Source organism: Bemisia tabaci, chromosome 7 (assembly GCF_918797505.1).
Source record: "Bemisia tabaci chromosome 7, PGI_BMITA_v3".
NCBI classification, from domain to species: domain Eukaryota; kingdom Metazoa; phylum Arthropoda; class Insecta; order Hemiptera; family Aleyrodidae; genus Bemisia; species Bemisia tabaci.
Window position 1 is genome coordinate 23,816,791 of NC_092799.1, and position 18,083 is coordinate 23,834,873.

The 18,083-nt window shown below is 39.9% G+C and overlaps 1 protein-coding gene across 1 annotated transcript in view; it reads left to right on the plus strand.

Moving 5' to 3' along the window:
- Positions 1-1,974: 1,974 nt before the first annotated feature.
- LOC109032750 (uncharacterized) overlaps positions 1,975-18,083 on the plus strand; it is a 47,528-nt gene continuing 31,419 nt past the window's right edge. Inside the window, exons 1-2 of the mRNA XM_019045027.2 lie at positions 1,975-2,352; positions 16,747-16,889. Coding sequence (XP_018900572.2) covers positions 16,779-16,889 — 111 coding nt within the window. The 5' untranslated portion in view covers positions 1,975-2,352; positions 16,747-16,778. The remainder of the gene's footprint in view (positions 2,353-16,746; positions 16,890-18,083) is intronic.

Genomic DNA, 18,083 nt, shown 5'->3' on the forward strand with positions numbered 1-18,083 from the left:
CGATATCACCCACCCGTCACGCGAGCCACATCCAATAGTCATGAGGGCTGAGCAGGCGACTTTAAAAGGCTGTATTTCACAAATAGGCAAAAACTGGCAAAAGATATTTGTCTCTACATCATGACTAAGATTAGTACTAACTAGAAATGGCCACTTGAGACCCGGCAAAGAACCTAGTTGTTTTGGGCCGTTTTGGTAGTAGTAGATCATTTTTAACACGAAAAATTTTGATCTCCTCAGAGTTTTGCACGCCCATGGAAATGATATTTTTGGGTAATTCTTTGGAAAACCGATTAAATAAACTTCCTTCTGAATGAATATCATGGAAAGAAGTAGTTTTTTGACATTGCCTGAGTGGTCGAACGATATCGCCCACCCGTAACGTCCCACATGCAGTACTCATGAGGGCTGAGCGGGCGACCTTTAAAAGTCTGTATTTCACAAATAGGCAAAAACTGGCAAAAGATATTTGTCTCTACATCATGCCTAGGATTAGTACTAACTAGAAATGGCCGCTTGAGACCCGGCAAAGGCCGGCAAAGTAGTTGTTTTTGGCCGTTTTAGTAGTATTAGATCATTTTTAACACGAAAAATTTTGATCTCCGCAGAGTTTTGCACGCCCGTGGAAGTGATATTTTTGTGTAATTCTTTGGAAAACCGATTGAATAAACTTCCTTCTGAATGAATATCATGGAAAGAAGTTGTTTTTTGACATTGCCTGAGAGGTCGAACGATATCACCCACCCGTAACGTCCCACATACAGTACTCATGAGGGCTGAGCGGGCGACCTTTAAAAGTCTGTATTTCACAAATAGGCAAAAACTGGCAAAAGATATTTGTCTCTACATCATGCCTAGGATTAGTACTAACTAGAAATGGCCGTTTGAGACCCGGCAAAAGCCGGCAAAGTAGTTGTTTTCAGCCATTTATATGGAAAATTACGCGAAATTAACGTAAAATAGCGCTATGTCTAATGGTTTATCTAGAGCCATAGACTTAAGCTAAAGTAATGATTTAAACATCGTAAACCTTCAAATTCACTTGAATATTAGGATTCTACCTTCAAAACCTTGTTTCTTTGCCCAAAATGGCGACAAACCTCTATTAGGAACATCACTCGAATGAGATAAATGAGGAAATGGATACAGCCGCAGAGAGAACGGCCTGCGCGCTCACCTTTAGGAGCTTATCATTTCCTTATCACTCATCCAATCATCATGATATTTGGCCGAAATACCCTCCAGAGTATGTAGTGTCGACCAGTTGTACTATTTTTCAATTTTTCCAAAAGTCATTTTTTCGAATTAATGCCGCCTAGATCGGGCTCTGGAACCAATGTGCGCCGCGTCAAGGGCTTCTCCTTTTCATCTCAAGTCCTCGTCATCATTTCTCTTTGCGCCGCGTCGCTCCAGGCCAAATTACGTGTTTGGTTTCTCTCTTAACTCAACTAATTAAAGGTACGCAGTCTTTTGTATCACCGAAATACGACAAAATTAGAAATGAATGAACTCTCAGGAATGAGAGATTTTGTCACCTTTTCTTGTTTGTAATTTTTTTCTGAATCAGATTTTTTTGTACCTGCATTGAAAGAAATTGCAAAATTTGCCGCCCCCTAATTTTGCCGTCATGGGCCGCGGCCCATGTGGCCACCCCCTTAATCCGGCCCTGAGTCAATCAGGGAGGTCGGACATGACATTTTTACTAAAATTTCAAATTTTGATGTTTATTTCGTCACATTTTGAATTTGAAGGGGTGCTTCCAGTACAAAATTTCACTTGGAAACCAATGGAATCATATTGAAAGCCTCTAAGTTTTGTATGAGCGGAGTTACATGAGCTTTTAAAGTTTCTAAATTTTGTCCGACCTCACCCACTGACTCGATCCACTGTGCGGCGCCAGATGCCGTCCCCACTCCCATCCCCACTCCAACCTTTTGTTATTGTTCCGTCTCTTTCTACAGACAGTGTCAGCATTCTCGCCGGGTCGCTTGCTGCTCGTGTTTCTCTGCCGCCAATTGATAATGGTCGCTTATTCAACAGATCCGCACATTTTCAGTGTTTGTTCATGACCGGGCGTCTCATTTTAGACTTCTGTTTCGCGTTCAGTTACTCCTCTGTCGGTGTCTTGAATCAATTTCGCGGTTTCGAGGTCAAGTTTTGATACGATTCCTTATCATCAATCGTGCGCCGTCTACGTGCAGGTGTGATCTTGATCTTCAGTTAGAGTCGTGAATGCTGAATGCACCGGCTCTGCCAGTGATCAGACTGATTTCGAACCTAAATTCGTTGATTGGATATTCAGTGTCGACACAGCCAGCTGGCAGTAATATTGGAGTGAAGAGGAGTTCGAAGGTAAGCTCTGACAAATCATCCCTTTCAAAATCAAGTAGGTACTTACTCACACCCTTTGCTGTGGTTTGATTATTGAGGTTCACCAAAAATTTCACTGCAAATGAAGTATCAACACCATACTAAAAATTTACGAGTCACCAAATACCTGTTGACCGCACTGGTGCGCTTTTCAGAATACATAAACCGATGTGAACTGTGAAGTATTAACGGACACATTTAGTGGTTGCTTTTTAGGAGGAAATGTGAACTCATCAATGCCTCACATGAACTGATTGTATAATCTCATATCGACGGTAAAACTACCAGCCCGTGTATCTCGGTTTGCGATGTTGTAAACTTCCTGTCATAAGTACTTCATGTTTTAAATGGAAAACTACTCTACTATACTTGAAAACTCTGTGTTGTTTCCTCCTCATGCGAAGAAAACTCTAAACATTTCAAACACTGATGTTGATGTGTGCTCCCTCAATAACATAAAATGGGACCGGAGGTTTTTAAACTCCCCAAACGAGATACGTAGTCTGGTAGTTTCACCGTCAATATATGTGTCAGCTACAGTAACTTAGAATCAAACAGATACTCTCATCGCCAAAACTGGACTATCCGCTTGTTTAGATCATTCAAAAGTACACGTGTTTATATGAGCGATGCTGTTGCTGCTAGCCTGTTTTTCCCTAAATCCTAGTCAGTTTTGATCGTCTGTTTCTTATAGCCGCAAGATTGGCCTCACAGTAGGTGAAGCATTCAATTGTCAACAGAGCTGTTAATGTTTTACTTGCCGAACGGTTCTCTCTAGTTGTGTTTTTTAGATTTTTCATTTAATTTAAATGTCTCCAAGAAATGTAAAATTTTTGCCATGAAGTTTTCAGAATTTGCTCATAAATTATGTCCGAGAGCCTTAAGGTGATTCGTCAAGCTCAAGTGACATGGTCGAACTGGCATGCGATATATCGCATCTTTTAGGTCAAAAATCTCGGCAGATCTTGAATTTTCAGCAAAAAAAGGACGATAGCCCCTGCGCATGAGCCTCAAGAATCATTCTAAACCCAAAAATCGGCAAAATTCAGAGAAATGAAAGCAGGATAGTGTTTGGAAAAAAACCTCGCATTTGATACCGAAATCGATAGCTGAATCGAATGCGAGGTTTTTTTTCCAAACCCTATCCTGCTTTCATTTTTCTGAATTTTGCCGAATTTTGGGTTTAGAATGATTCTTTAGGCTCATGCGCAGGGGCTATCGTCCTTTTTTTTACTCAAAATTCAAAATCTGCCGAGCTTTTTGACCTAAAAGATGCGATATATCGCATGCCAGTTCGACCACTTCTTTTGAGCTTGACGAATCACCTTTAAGCGTTTTTCAGGGTTTTCGATGGTCTAGAACACTTGAAAAATCAGGAAATTTCACGAGTCCCTGCTAGCATTGACCTTTTAAAACATGTTTCAAACCTCTTACAAAAAACTATTAAAATGTTCTTATTGGGAAACCCTTTTTGACTATTTTTAAGTAAAATTTAAGGAAAAAAGTGTTAAAAGAAACTCTTAAAATATCACTGTAGTTTTTTAACATTTTTTTCAATCATTTTAAGTTTTGAAAAACTACAGTTGATATCGTAATAGTTTCTTCAACACTTATTTACTTAAATTTTACCGCTCGTAAATTTTACTTAAAAAGATAGTCAATAAGGGTTTCCTAATGTCAACATATTAAAGGTTTTTCAACAACCATCGCCATCTACGAGGGAGAGTTTAGGCTCAGCAACTTCACTCGAGAGACACAGAGGTGAGACAGGCTGCCTCACCTAGAATACTGTCGTGCTAAGGAAAAACGCTGTATGAGCCTTCAGACGTTGCCAAATTTCCTGCGATAAAGACCAAATTTACTGGGAAAATTGCGAATATTATTTTCCAAAATTTTCTGACGATTTTGTACGCAATTTAATCTAAGGTGTTCGAAAATTTCAAGGAAAAATATGCATAAATTTTGTCAAAAATGCATGTTTTATCGAGTGAAATTTGGCAACTCTTGAATGTTCATACGGCGTTCTTCCTTAGCACGGCAGAATATTCCGTTGCCTGCACAAAAAAACCCTGCACTTTTTGATCGGAATATGCCGCTTTCATGGCTCATTGGGGACAAGGAATTGGGAAGTAAAGATATTGTAAAAACCCTGGTTTTTGCGGTATCTTTTCTTCGAATTTTCCCCTGCTAATTAGAATTCAAGGAACCGCGAGGAAATTCCTACAAAATATTATAGAACCCAAAGAGCGCACGTTCTTAAGCTTTCATTGGATGAGTGCAAAAAAAAATCCTAACTTCATAGTTTATTTCCGGCTCTTGCATGGTCACCGCATTGTTACCACGTACACCTCAGTATCAACAATTACCTCCTCAAATACTCGATGCATATAACACAATGGTGTCAGAAGTTGTCGGAAGGTCATGTTTTATTGGCAGTTTGCGCTCGAACATTGCGCAATCTGACGTTAATGTCATGCCTGTCAGCGTAATCAAAAGGGGGGATTCAACCCAGTGCACGGATACGTTATGGACATGGAACAAACATAAAATCATCCGCGTCCAGCCGCATATGTTTAGATTTCTTTCATGGCTCGTGCCTCAAAAAGCACTTGATCTTGGAAATTTTTTTTAAAAAGCTTGTTAATTGCGCAAGTTACTTTAAAATTTTACTCATTAATTTTGACAGCGATAAAATCCTCTTTTTAAATAGTGACAGACCAATTGACCTTAACTTTATCGTATGTATGGGAAGACGTCTTATTCGCGAAAAGCTTTGTGATCTACGTTCAAAGAGAGTCGAAATTTGCCGACTTAGACTCGAGAGTCCTCGCCATGATAGGGGTAACTCGATTTTTCGGCAAGTGCTCGAAAAGTGCTTGAATTAAACTCTTCACCAATTAATCATTTTTGTTTAAAATAACAAAGCACTTGAAATTAAATATATCGTTTGACAGACAGATTTTATTCACGAAGGAAATCGCGATCAACCTCAAAAGAGAACCAAAAGTTGCCGACACAGGCTCAAGAGTCCTCGCTCTGTTAGAAGCTTTCCGTGCTGCTTGGTGTTACTTTTCTTTATTGCATATGAAAAATTTCTGATCTAGCGATACTCAGCTAAGTTTTTAAGCAAAAGAAAATATTTAGGCACCTAGACAAATGGACTGAGTTAAGCAGAAAGGAACCAACCCACATTTTGGAAAAAATTGAGTTCTGAGTGGTTTTGAACTCAACCATTGCTCTACTATCTATCGCCAAAAATTCAAAGTTTTTGTTGGAGCAAATTTTGTAGAAATTGAACTTGAAGTTTATCTTTTACATTGAGTCTTATGCAGGAGCTAAACTTTAAACCTCTTTTTCTCGGTTCGATCCCGATGTGGCTTGGTTCCTTTCTGTTTAACTCCGTCCAAATAGCAACAAAATAATAGTGAATCCATTCACAATTTCACACCAACCACCCTTCACATCCCTCTTCCACCACCCCTTCACCCCGAAAATGTTACCTACCCCCGAAAACTGGAGCCAGAAGATCCCCCCTGCTCATGTATTACGTGTTGCTGAACACCGAGGTATAGGTCCAAGTTGTCATTTACGCAGATGATAATGAAAGCAGATCACAAAAACGGAAAAAATTCTCAGGCTAATAAATTACGAAAAAGGTCTCGAAAAGAAAAGCGCTTGGAAATTCTTCGAAAAGCGCATGATTTTTTATTCTTGAGGCTGCTGTCTTTACTTCCGATTTTTGGTGCCAATCGAAACTGTAAAAGCGCATACCTCAGTTTTCGTCGTTATTTTCTACACATCAAAAAAAGAGAAGTGATTTCTTGTATCCAGTGGAGATTCATCTATCATCTATTCTGCCGTGATAGCGAGGAGAGCGGTAAGGGCCAAATTTTCAAAATCGAGTTGCCTTCAAAATTTGTCTAATCTCTTTTAGATGAAATCACTGAAATAGCTTAAACAGCAAAATTCATTTTAATCGTATCGAAACGAGATATATGAGAAAGCCGTAAGTGCGCGAAAAATGACGTAGTTTCATGCAAGACAGCAGTAAGTGACAATATTTCCTCAGGGAGCCAATGAAAACAGTGCTTTCAAGTAAAGTGCCGCCCTCTTCTGCCAATTCCTAACCTGAAAATGTGTTTGTTGTGGGTCCAAAACGCAATCACGAAAGCATGCAGTAGATATCACTTACGGCTGTCTTGCCTAACAACAACCTAGCATGAAATTGAAAAATACCCTTTTTATGTAAATGAAATTAAATCAGTCGATTTTTAATCATCCAAATGATTTCTAGGAGCCTTTCGGACGATTAGTGATAATTTGAGAAAGAACGGAGGCTTCTTTCAATAAAATTTTCCGGTCAGATGCTTCTACACTGAAAAAATGGCATGCTGTTTCAGCACCTAGGATGTCAAAAATGTGTCTGGTGATCCTAAGATGCTACCTTGATTGCCCACGCAGTTGAATTTGCATTCATAGGATGTAAAGTTAACTGCAAGGGCAGTAAAGGCAGCATCTTGGGATCACCAGACACATTTTTGACATCCTAGGTGCTAAAACAGCATATTATTTTTTTCAGTGTCAGCCCGTTTTCTCAAAACTTCATTTTTGCACTTTTTGCTCTCTTCGCTATCTCAGCAGTATCAGGTTGATTCTCATGAAATTTTTTTGAGTGAAGCGATACGTCTGAGGATTCGTTGAATTCGAGCAGATTCAAGCCTTTGAAATTCAGGGTTGCCTCAGTTAGGGCATACCGTGAAAACCAGGAAATGTCGGGGAATTTTACATTCGTTCTCCTTTTCTTGCACATATTAAGAAGGAACGTAGATTTTGAACGCTGCCAATGAGATACGCGTTTTTGCATTTTCACTGTCGATATTTTGCTCAAAGTAATGCAATGTGCCAGTTGCGCGGGTCTCACGTAGAATTGCGTTTTTTTGTCTAAAACTACTAGGTTCGCAAGGCAAAAAAATTAAGGTCTATACTACCGCACTGAAAAAAAAATATCGGTGTATTTACTAAGAAAAGGGTAAAATGACCAAGAATTCAGGGTTCTATTTGATCCCAGTTTTTTCTCGGTAGAATTACCATTTATGGAATTGGTAATTTTACCGAGAAATCTCGGTAAAATTATTGAACTTTCTCGGTAATTCCACTGGACCTTGGTAAAAACGCCAACATTTTTTATCGACTGTGGTAGAATTACTGAGATAAAATGGCAAAGTTACCGGGAATTGATTACCAATAAAAGTGGTATAATTACCTGAAAAAAAACAGTAAAAATACCGGTTTTTAGGTAAGCTTACCAGTCTGCCTTGGTAAAATTACCAATAATTGGTAAAAAAAGTGAGATGGTAAAGGTACCGACGGACCTTGGTAAAAACGCCGGGAATTTTTTTCAGTGCGTGCCAAGTAAAATGCCGTATGAGCATTTGAATGTTGCCAAATTTTCTCTCGGAAGATCTTTGAAGAAAGTTATGAGCATTTTTCCTTGAAATTTTCAGGCTTTTTACAATAATTTACAAACAAAAACCAATGAAAGATCAGAGGAGAAATATTTTCAAATTTTCCTGAAAATTCATGATCTGTCGAAGAGAATTTGGCAAAGCCTGATGGCTTATGCAGCGGAGGAGGCAATTCAAATATTTTTACCGTTTCTATCATTGAGTTTACATTTATTCGTGCACTATCAACTTTCGTTGCTTGTTGGAGTAGTGCGTCACAATTTATGCCATCTTTTCATTATATAACGTGTCTAAGGGAGGAAATTGTAATCTTTGTGCGTCAACGTTATCAGCGTGTCGCTAATAACAAGGAGGGGAAAATCCCAAGTATCCATAGAAAACTGCGAGTTATCAAAAGTAAGAGATAGTTTGTGGCCAAGGGCGCAACCTCATCCCAAAGGCGGCAAACAGGGTGCTCAAAGCGGTCTGAAAGTTAACCTAATGGGGATGTTGATCATTTGTTTGTTTATTCATTTTCGGAAATTGCGTATCGGATGAGACTGCGCTTGCATTTTTTCGATTTTTATTCGAGTTTAACCTAGTATGCGTTTTGCTTAAATTCGCGATTTACCCATGCCTCTTTTAAGTACTTTTAGGGTGATCTTTAAGAGAATATTTGGGTGTTTTTCTCGCCAACTGGTCCCAAATTAATTTTTCTTATCCCCCCCCTCCTCCACCCTACCCTCCACCCCTTGAGGCCGATTTTGCCTGACTCCATCCAATAATAATGCACGTATGACGGGTATCAAAAGAAAATTAAAACATTCAATAAAGCGAATAAATTGCCTTCTACACCTGAATGGGGGAAGAAATCATTCTTAGAAAATGTTCGAGGAAACATTTTCCCGAGAGTGGTTTTGGATAATCGAGATCTCACCGTTCCGCACGAATCTTCGGGGAGGCACGGTTTCAACTTGATCTTTTGCGAAGTCTTCCGGCGGTTAGTCTTCGTTCCGCGTCTATTTTCGTGTTCAGACTTTTCTTCTCGCAACGTCATCCTCATTAAATTTGATGAGCACATACTAATCATCATTTTTATTCAGAGATAAGACAGCCGGCACTTTGTGCGGAAGCCCATTGGAAAACAAGTGGAGTCGAACTTCGTGATAACACAGCAGTGCCTTCAGTGATAATGAGATATGCGAAGGAAACTCCGAATAATGATGTGTTGATTTCGCTCACTCAGATTATTTGTAAAGTCGGGATGTCCGAGGATTGCTCAAGGAATTTTTCCCGCGAAACGAATGATTGTTTATTGGTTTTAAAATCACCTTAATAGAGTTTGGCAGGTCTTTATTTTGCTGAATGTTTCTGAACGTTACGTTAAGTCAACCTCAGGTCAGCCTAAGTTTTATTTACTACACCTTTACGCATATTAGAATTCACCAAGGAAAGTAAAGTGCTCTAACAAAGAAAATTATCTCTGTTGCAAAGAAAGGGTACCATGCAATCAAACGATTTTATTCGAATCAGAGCATATATATCGTAAACTAGAGGTCTGTGGTCGCTACGCGGCTGCCGTGCAATGGGAGATGTAGTGCAATGCGAGAAGTATTCAAGCAGTCTCGTAGGCGCTAACATGCGTGTGACGACGATCGCGCTGTTTAGCGCAATTCGTGAAGTATTCCTACAGTCTTGCAGGCGCCAATATGAGTTTGACACCGACCGCACCGTGTTTGGCGCGATTATTCGAACTTGCGTTAGGATAATCGCGGCATGGAACAATGGGGCTTTGAAGGCCCGGGTTGTGTTTCAACGCCGTATGAGCAGTCCAACGTTGCCTCATTTCTCCCCATAAAATATTTTCTCTGAGAAAAGTGTGGAAAGTTCTGTATGTTCGCTTTTTTTAGATCGATTAAAGCATTAAACAAGGTACGAATTTAAGCTCTCTGATACATTATTCGTCATTAGAATTTCACGTAGAACACGATTCGCGCAACAAAAACTACTAGAATCAACATCTAGCTAAGATATTAACGTTTTTATCGTCCATTGATCACGGGGACTGAATTGCCCAGTCACAAGAATAACAAAACCCTACGCGAGTCAAATTGCGCACTACAACGGTTTTAGGAGACTACTCAATTTAGCCTTGTTTCTTCCCCACTTTGTTGTTCTAAGTGTGCACAGCTTGAGCTGTACTTAAGCTCCCATAGCAAATACAGTAAGACAGCACTAGTAATATAATATACTTATTGAAGCCGCAGGAAGCTCATAAAAGCGTCAAATTTCCCAATATTCCCCCAGATCGAGTTAGAAACAAATTTAAGACTGTCCCGATGTGCTTCTCGTGATGTTTAAGCCATTTTAATGCCGGAACACTCCTCTTATCGCTCTAGGAAAAACTGGAAGCACGACCATTATCAAAGCCAATACTTATTATTGGAACGCCTTGTCGACTTTCGAAGGAAGGAAAGTCGTCATACTCCTGCAATAATACGGCGCACAGTAGATTGAGTCAGTGGGAGAAGTCAGGCCCAGACATGTTTGCCAAAACTGCAAATTTTACGGCTTATTTCCTCAACTTTTAAATTTTAAGGGTTGCTTTTCATTGAACATTTTACGAGAAAATCAACGAAACCAATCTTAAAACCTCAAGTTTGATTTTAAGGGAGTTAAAAGCTTTGAAAGTTCCCACATTTTGTCCGACTTTACCCATCGACTCGCTCCATTGTGCGACGGGTATAGCACGTTGACGGCAGCACCAGTGACGTGGCGTGAATTGCGATGTATCGATTGTCATTCCATTTAAACCTATGGTAAAGAATCGATTATTAAGGTGTTCGCTGCAAACGCCCCGTTTATCGATCCTTTTCCATAGGTTTAAATGGCATAACAATTGATATATCGCAATGCACGCCACGCCACTGCACTGGGCAGCACTAATAGTTGAGGATAATGGTTCGTTAAAATTGACAAGGGAAAAGTTGTAAGAATTCAAATCTGCGCCATATTGATTTTATTGATTCTCCGTGTATGTTGGAGGTCACTCCGCTCCATCACAGTCCTCTCCTCAACATCCTTGTGTCGAAGAAAGTCCTACAAGGCGACAAGCTCTCAAAAAGTCTTGAAAACCGGGAAAAATAATTTAATTTCACCCAACCATGAAAATTCGGGCAAAAGTCAGGGGCCTCGTTACGCAGCTCGGAAATTTTTTCTTGCCAAAACAACCATTTTTTTTTCAAGGAAGAGACAATTAGCGGCAATAGACAATAGACAATTAGACAATTAGACAATAGTAACTTTCCTCAAAGATGAACATTTCACCGGAGGACAGGGTCGCCACAGTCAGGGAATACCGAGAAAACTGGGGAATGACAGGAAATTTTAAGAAGTCCGAGAAAACCTGGAATTGTCAGGGAAAATGACATAAATACCAGGGAAAAATTCTCAGGCCAGCTTTATTTCCTTTCTAGATCGGGTTGACGTTTCAAACAACATATTTTGCCCAAAAACCATTTCAAATTTCAAATTATAACTTTTTAAGCATTTGGCATATCCTCAGTTGTCCGGAAATTGTACCAAAATGTGTCAGATAAATCAGGGAAATGTGAGGGACTTTAATTGTCTTAATTTTGTGGCAACCCTGAGAGGAAATTTGGCAACCCTCGAATGTTCATACGGCGTTTTTCCAGGGTGTCTACAGGTCCCGAAAGTTCCGGAAGGCCTGATAAAGTCCGGAATTTGCATGACCGGTCCCGAAGTCACCAATAAGTCCGGAAATTTAACTCGAGGTCCCGAAAAGTTTAAAAATTCACGGTTTTCGCGAGTACAAGTGCAGTTATCACGTAAAAAAGTGTCCCCGATTGTACATACATATCATGGATTTCTTTTAGCCATCAGCAATTTTCATGAGGATGGACTCAATTTTTATTAAAATTAGCAGTAAGTCTAGACCCTGACTTGGCAAAAATACTCCGAGAGTCCAAAAAAAGTTCTGAAAAAGTCCTGAAATTGGTTTTCAAAATCCTGTAGACCCCCTGTTTTTCCTAGCACGGTAGAATTAGCACCTCGTCTTGGGACCCATTGTCGAGCGGGCGTTGTTGTGGAGCTGTCGAAAGCTGTCGCGGAGCTTTGAGAGTGGCGAACGGCGCGCGGTGCCCCGGGGGGCGTCGCGACGCCGCGCCGGAGCGATGGCCGCTCGGGAATGGGTTCAAAAACCTAGACGCGCGACGTCGACGACGGAACCCATCCACGCGACGACCCACTTCCGCGTCGTGTCAAGGTCGCAGCCCAATTACATCGCCTTCTCCATCTCTTGCCCTCCTCCAGGTGACATACTCCTCAAAGGCACGGCGATAATGATCGATTATCGATTTGTCTCCATAATTTGAAGCTTTGGAAACGGGTCGATTAATTAGGTGTTCGTTGCCAACAGTGCACCCATTGTGTGTCCGTCAAAAGTTCCGGGATCCGGAACTTTTGTTCCCAATTTCTCCCACTCCATGACCGTCAAAAGTTCCGAGATTCTTTTTCAGGATGTCTACAAGTCCGGAATTTCTGGAAAGTCCAGAAATAGTACTGATTTTTTAAAGGCGGTCTGGGAGTACTAAAAAAAGTGGAAATTCCGTTGGAAGGTCCGGAAATTTTTCCTTTTTTTGTCGTTTCTGTCGCAATTTGAGCGAGAAACTTTTTTTTTTTTTTTTTTTTTTTTTTTTTTTTTTTTTTTTATTATTGAGAGTTTAGTGGCTTCTATTCCTTTCGGAATCTACAGCCATCTATAGGCACTATTTATTGTCCGAAGACATCAGGGAGTTTGGTAGACATCCATGCTCGGGCTTACAAATTTTCACGGATTAAGGCCGAGCGAATTCTGCTTACAGATCCACTCGTCAGTTCCATGAAAATTTGTCGCCACCACCGGGATTCGAACCCGGGACCTATTGACCTAGAGTCAGACGCGCTAACCACTAGGCCAACCTGGCCGGCAGCGAGAAACTTAAATTATGAAATTTTTCGAATTTCGTCAATTGAAGGTACTATAAAAGTACTGAATTTCCTGGGAGTGTATTGAAAAAGCACTGTGTAAAAACTGATTTTTGGCTAACCTTTTTTAGTAGACACCCTGTTTTTAGATTTTTTTCAAAATTTCCGGAAAATGCAAAAGATCTAGATTATTCCGGGGATATCAAAAGTTCCAGGAAAAATTGAGAAAATTTCAAAAGTTCCGAAATTCGGAAGTAGATCTCGAAAATGGGAGCACCGAATGCCAACATCCTCTCTATTGATCCTTTTTCATGGGTTTAAACGGCAGATCAATCTATCTGTGGGCGAGAGGGAATGCGCTTTTTAAAGCTAGAAATCAGAATTTCGCATTCCCTGTCTCCGGTCGAAACGTGAAAAAACTTTGAAAAATATGGAAAATTTGTCAGTAAAAAACTTTTGAAAATTCTCATTAAATATTAGAAAAGTTCTTAAGTAGTCATTTAGCTTGAAAACTACAAGACATCGAGTTTTTACTGATAGTATGCACGATTAGTCCATCAAAAAATTAAGGATTGGTAGGTATGTGCTTTGTACGAAACAAGGAAGGGGAGGCCGCTAATCGCCTCTCAAAGTACATCAATAATGTGCGATCGACGCAAAAAGCAGGCACGTCGCGTGTCTACGCCGGTGGTTAGTACGGCAGAAACCTCGGTCGGTCGGATAAAGAGAAAAAGAAACTAAACAAACTCCTGTCGTTCGAGAATGAGCCATTTTTTTTCCTTGTGCCTCATAACGATGACACGCTATACCACACCTTGTAACGAGAGTTTTTTTTTTGATAATTCGATCAAAAAAACCATTCTTATGCGCTCCTAACAGTCGGCTCCACAACTTTTTGAGAATTATTTTATAATTTTTAATTTTTTAAAATTATTCTTTAAACATAATTTTTTAATTAAGAATATGCCCACCTAACTAGAAATAGCATCTTTCACTAGTCAACAAATTATTCAATCATTGTATCTATATGTAGTTGTACTTTCATATTAATCTCATATTTTAATGAATTGTAAATCAAGGTCATGATTGGAATTAATCCTGTGGGGGTCCAGCAAAATGTTCAGTGATTTCTCGAAAACCACTGGTTAGTATGGCTTATTTGAGCTGAGAAAGGCCGAACTTAGCCCTAGACTCCCATTGCGAAAACCCAGTTGGTTTTCCGAAAATCATGCCACCGAATTGAACAGAGCGCGGAGTCTTTTCAGCGAACCGATTTTACGTTTCCATCTCGACTGAGCTAGCCATGAACTTTCGCAGTTATTATCTTGCTTGTTTTTACTCCGAGAGTGTGAAATATTTAAGTGAAGGTGTTTGTCTGGATGTGTTCCGCCAAACTCTATTTTTATTTCGAACTTACCAGTTCTGCGAACTGATGTGTTCATGGTCTCCAGGAGGGGTACAGAAAAATATTTCCCCCAAATTTACAAGGAATCCTAAAAATAGATCTTCTGAATCTTCTTCATTTTCAGAGATCTTCGCCTCGAAGTGAAAAGTACGTGCTGGCCAAACTGCCCGTAGTGGAGACACTTTCTACGTGAAATTTTGAAGAGCAAACACGCACCGAAATGTTTTAGTTCGTGTCTTGCTTAGATCCTATAATTCAGGAGAAAATGCTTGAAATAACTCATAAAGCTGCCAAAAAGGAATAAGGAATATTCAGGAAATTTTAAAAGCTGTGGAGAAATTCCGACGCGTCCCTCAAAAACTTAACAATGAAAATATTACAAAATTCCCTAAAAAATCAGAAAAATTCGAAAGTCTCTGGAAAAGTACGGAAATTTTCAAATTTACCGAAACATTTCCCGAACCCATCCGTATTTTTCAGGAAAGCTAAATTAAGTCCAAAGCGTGCCGGAAAAATTCGGAGAATTTGAAAACCTAAAGTAATCAAGAAGATTCAAGAGCTCCCATAAAAGCAGGATGACACCAAAACTTTCCATATTTTTTGAACCTTCAGAGAAAAAAATTGCAAGATTCCGAAATTTCTAAAAGAGGGGGAAAACCGCGCAGCTCACCCAATTTTTAGGAGGCTTTCCTAATTTTACGGAGAACCCGGATTCCTTGAGTCTGCGTTTCTTCCGTCCCAAGATCGGCCGACATTCCAATTTCCAACCTTACGTTGCACAGTGGATCGACTCAATTGGAGAGTTCGGACAAAATTTGGAAACTTTTAACGCTTATAACTCCGTTTAAACTAACAGGGGGGCAAAACTTTAAGGTTCTAAAAGAGGTTCCATTGGATTCCTCGTGAAGTTTTCTTCCAGAAACACCCCATACCGTTTAAAATGTAACGAAATAAACATCAAAATTTGCAGTTATAGCCCAAAAATTTCATGTCCGACCTCTCCAATTGACTCGATCCACTGTGCGTCGCTACCCCAACGCAAGGGCGTATTTCTATTTCAACGTGAGCCCTGTTTTCCGTTCGACTCTATGCTTTCCGGAGCTCATGTTGAAATACACGGAAAAAAAATTGCTGTTTCAACAATTCAATTGCTAAAAACAGTGAGTGCAATGTTTCAACGCAGATTTTACAACAAAAAAATGCTACTTTAACCACCCCCGTGGTTAAATTAGTTTACAATGTGGTTAAAGTAGCATTTTTTTGTTGTAAAATCTGCGTTGAAACATTGCACTCACTGTTTTTAGCAATTGAATTGTTGAAACAGCAATTTTTTTTTTCCGTATAGAGATACGCCCTACCCTGACGTCAGAGGAACGACGATTAGAGCATCGCATTTATTCGCACATTCCTCTTGACATTGAGATGGGATAATGCTTCTCAAAATCCAATGTTTGCACGCAGCTTCTGCTCGGGGTCTCGCGGCCACGGTCGAATTCATCGGGTGAATGCAACGTTGCCAATGATTCGGAGAGCATTTTTTAATTTTAATTAGAATCTTTATCAATTAGACTGATGTTCGTGCACAATATGACACCAGTGATCAGCCTAGTGTAGTGTAAACAAACACCCAGAAGATGCGATGATTAACATTTAGTTCCTTCCGTATTTGCAATTTGAGCGTCGGCACAGCAGCGTTGTCGCCGACATGAAAAATGAGTGGAATCCTTAAGCAGACATGAGGAGATTATATTTTGTGAAAAGTTGAGCGTTTTGCAGAAGCTTTTACTTTTTCCAAAGGAAGTCAGGGAAAACTTGAAATAGTCAGCTAAACTCAAAAATGTCAGAGAATTTCGCTATAATTCTTTGAATTGTATAGAGTAAAATTTAAGGAATCGTCGTTCATACATAGTACTACAAACTGTAAAAATTTGAATCGTCATTTCAAAAAATTGTACGCAGAAGAAAATTTACAAAATCCTAAAATTATCCTTACTTGCGGACATCGCGCGCGTCTTAGGGTAATTTGACGTGTCACGTGAAAAATGGAAGCGTGGCAACAAAAATCTGAAAATGTGTCTACAAGCATAACTTCTTGCCTATTTTTATGTGATTAGCACAGATTTTCCTTTAAAATTCTTTAAACCACCTTTTCCCCCCTTCAATGTTGCCACATCCGCAGTTATACCGAGCCGCAGCTATCGCTGATCACGTTCCTCGCCGGCTAGGAGCGGCTCGCAAGGAGCACACGGGTGCAGTTAAAATTCCAAAAAATAGTCTACTGTCAGAACATTCGACTTACTTTCACGTGGTCAGCATACTTTTACCGATTAATGTTTACAAATACGCGTAAACGCGATTCGCTAACGTTGCAACCGCGAATGTGGCAATGAGGGGGATAAAATCATGAAAAGTGTATCTTTGGTAAAAGTAATTGCCATTTTGCATGGCACCCCCCCCCCCCCCTTCCCTAGATCAGGCCCTGTGGGTGAAATGGCAAGGAAAAGCTGAGTTAAATTGGTTTGTTCTTGTCTTTTGTTTCAGATTTCATTTTGCTAAGTACATCGTATGCTCATATGATGTCGGTGTTAGATAGACTTCGTCTGCAGTATCTGCCGCAGCTGGAATTCTGCTGTTGCGGATGTTCGCTCAGAGCAGGATCTCTGGTCATCGGTTGGACAGTATTGGTAAGTCATTTGAGACATCTTTAACTTTGGCTCTCAGTTCATCTAATTCTATTTATAAATCCTTGACGTGCTGAATTAACAGTTACGGGTTATGTAGACATACCGTCCGTTTCGGGCTTAGAGGCCGAAAGTTCCGGGTACTGGAGCCGTAGCTTCGATGGCTCCGGATGCTACACCCGGAACTTTCGGCCTGTGAGTCCGGAAGGTGGACGGTATATCTATATAGCCCATAGCCCGTAAGTACGACCTCTACGGCCGAAGTTTTTTATTCAGTGCGTAAACCGTGTGGTTAGGAGTGAATCGTAGATTTTTTTGAGGCGGTCATCTTGATTTTCGAGCCACTTTCCACGAAATGCAATTTCTCTCAGGGTATGTCTACCGCGTGGTAAAAGAAAGGCTTTATACTGGAAAAGCACGGATTTTGAAAGGTCGGTACGGATTTTTCTTTTTTAAACATTTCAGTACGATAACTCGAGATTTCACGATGAGGTATGTAATTTTTATAATCAAATTACTGTATCTCGTTCCCTCAAAATCTCATTCAGATACCGCGTACCTCAATCTCCGCTCATTCCCCTCTGTCCAAATCCGAGTCGCGGTATCTTTTGCAAAAATATGTGCTCGCCAGAGATCATAATGCGTGCTAGGTGAAGAAAAAGAGATGGAATGGCAGTGAAAAAGCAGAGATTCTAGGCAAACGGAAAAATATTTTTTTGGAAATCTTACTATAGTAAAAAAATATAAGGCCTTTTTTGTGTGCACGTCCGTGTCATTTCGCATGCTCATTGGTCTTTCATCAATCAATCAGAAAACTTCATTGAAAATCCCCGGGAAATTTAAATGTATTCTTCCGTAAAGGAATTAATGATAGACACGTATAAAAATGGGATGTATTTCTTCTAATTAACCAGGATAAAAAGGAGGAGTATTACCTATACAGGATAGTCCTGGAAAAACGGGATGTACCTATATTAATAAACCGGGATAGCAGGAAGGATATCGATCTTTATATATCGATATTCGATACATCGTTTGTTCTAATGCAGTATTGACTGGGATAAAACGGGATTTCTTCACAATAACCGGGATAAAAGGGAGGGATTTTACCTATACAGGATCGTCATGGATAAAGCGGGATGTAACTATATTAAGAAACCGGGATAACAGGAAGGATATCGATCTTTATATATCGAT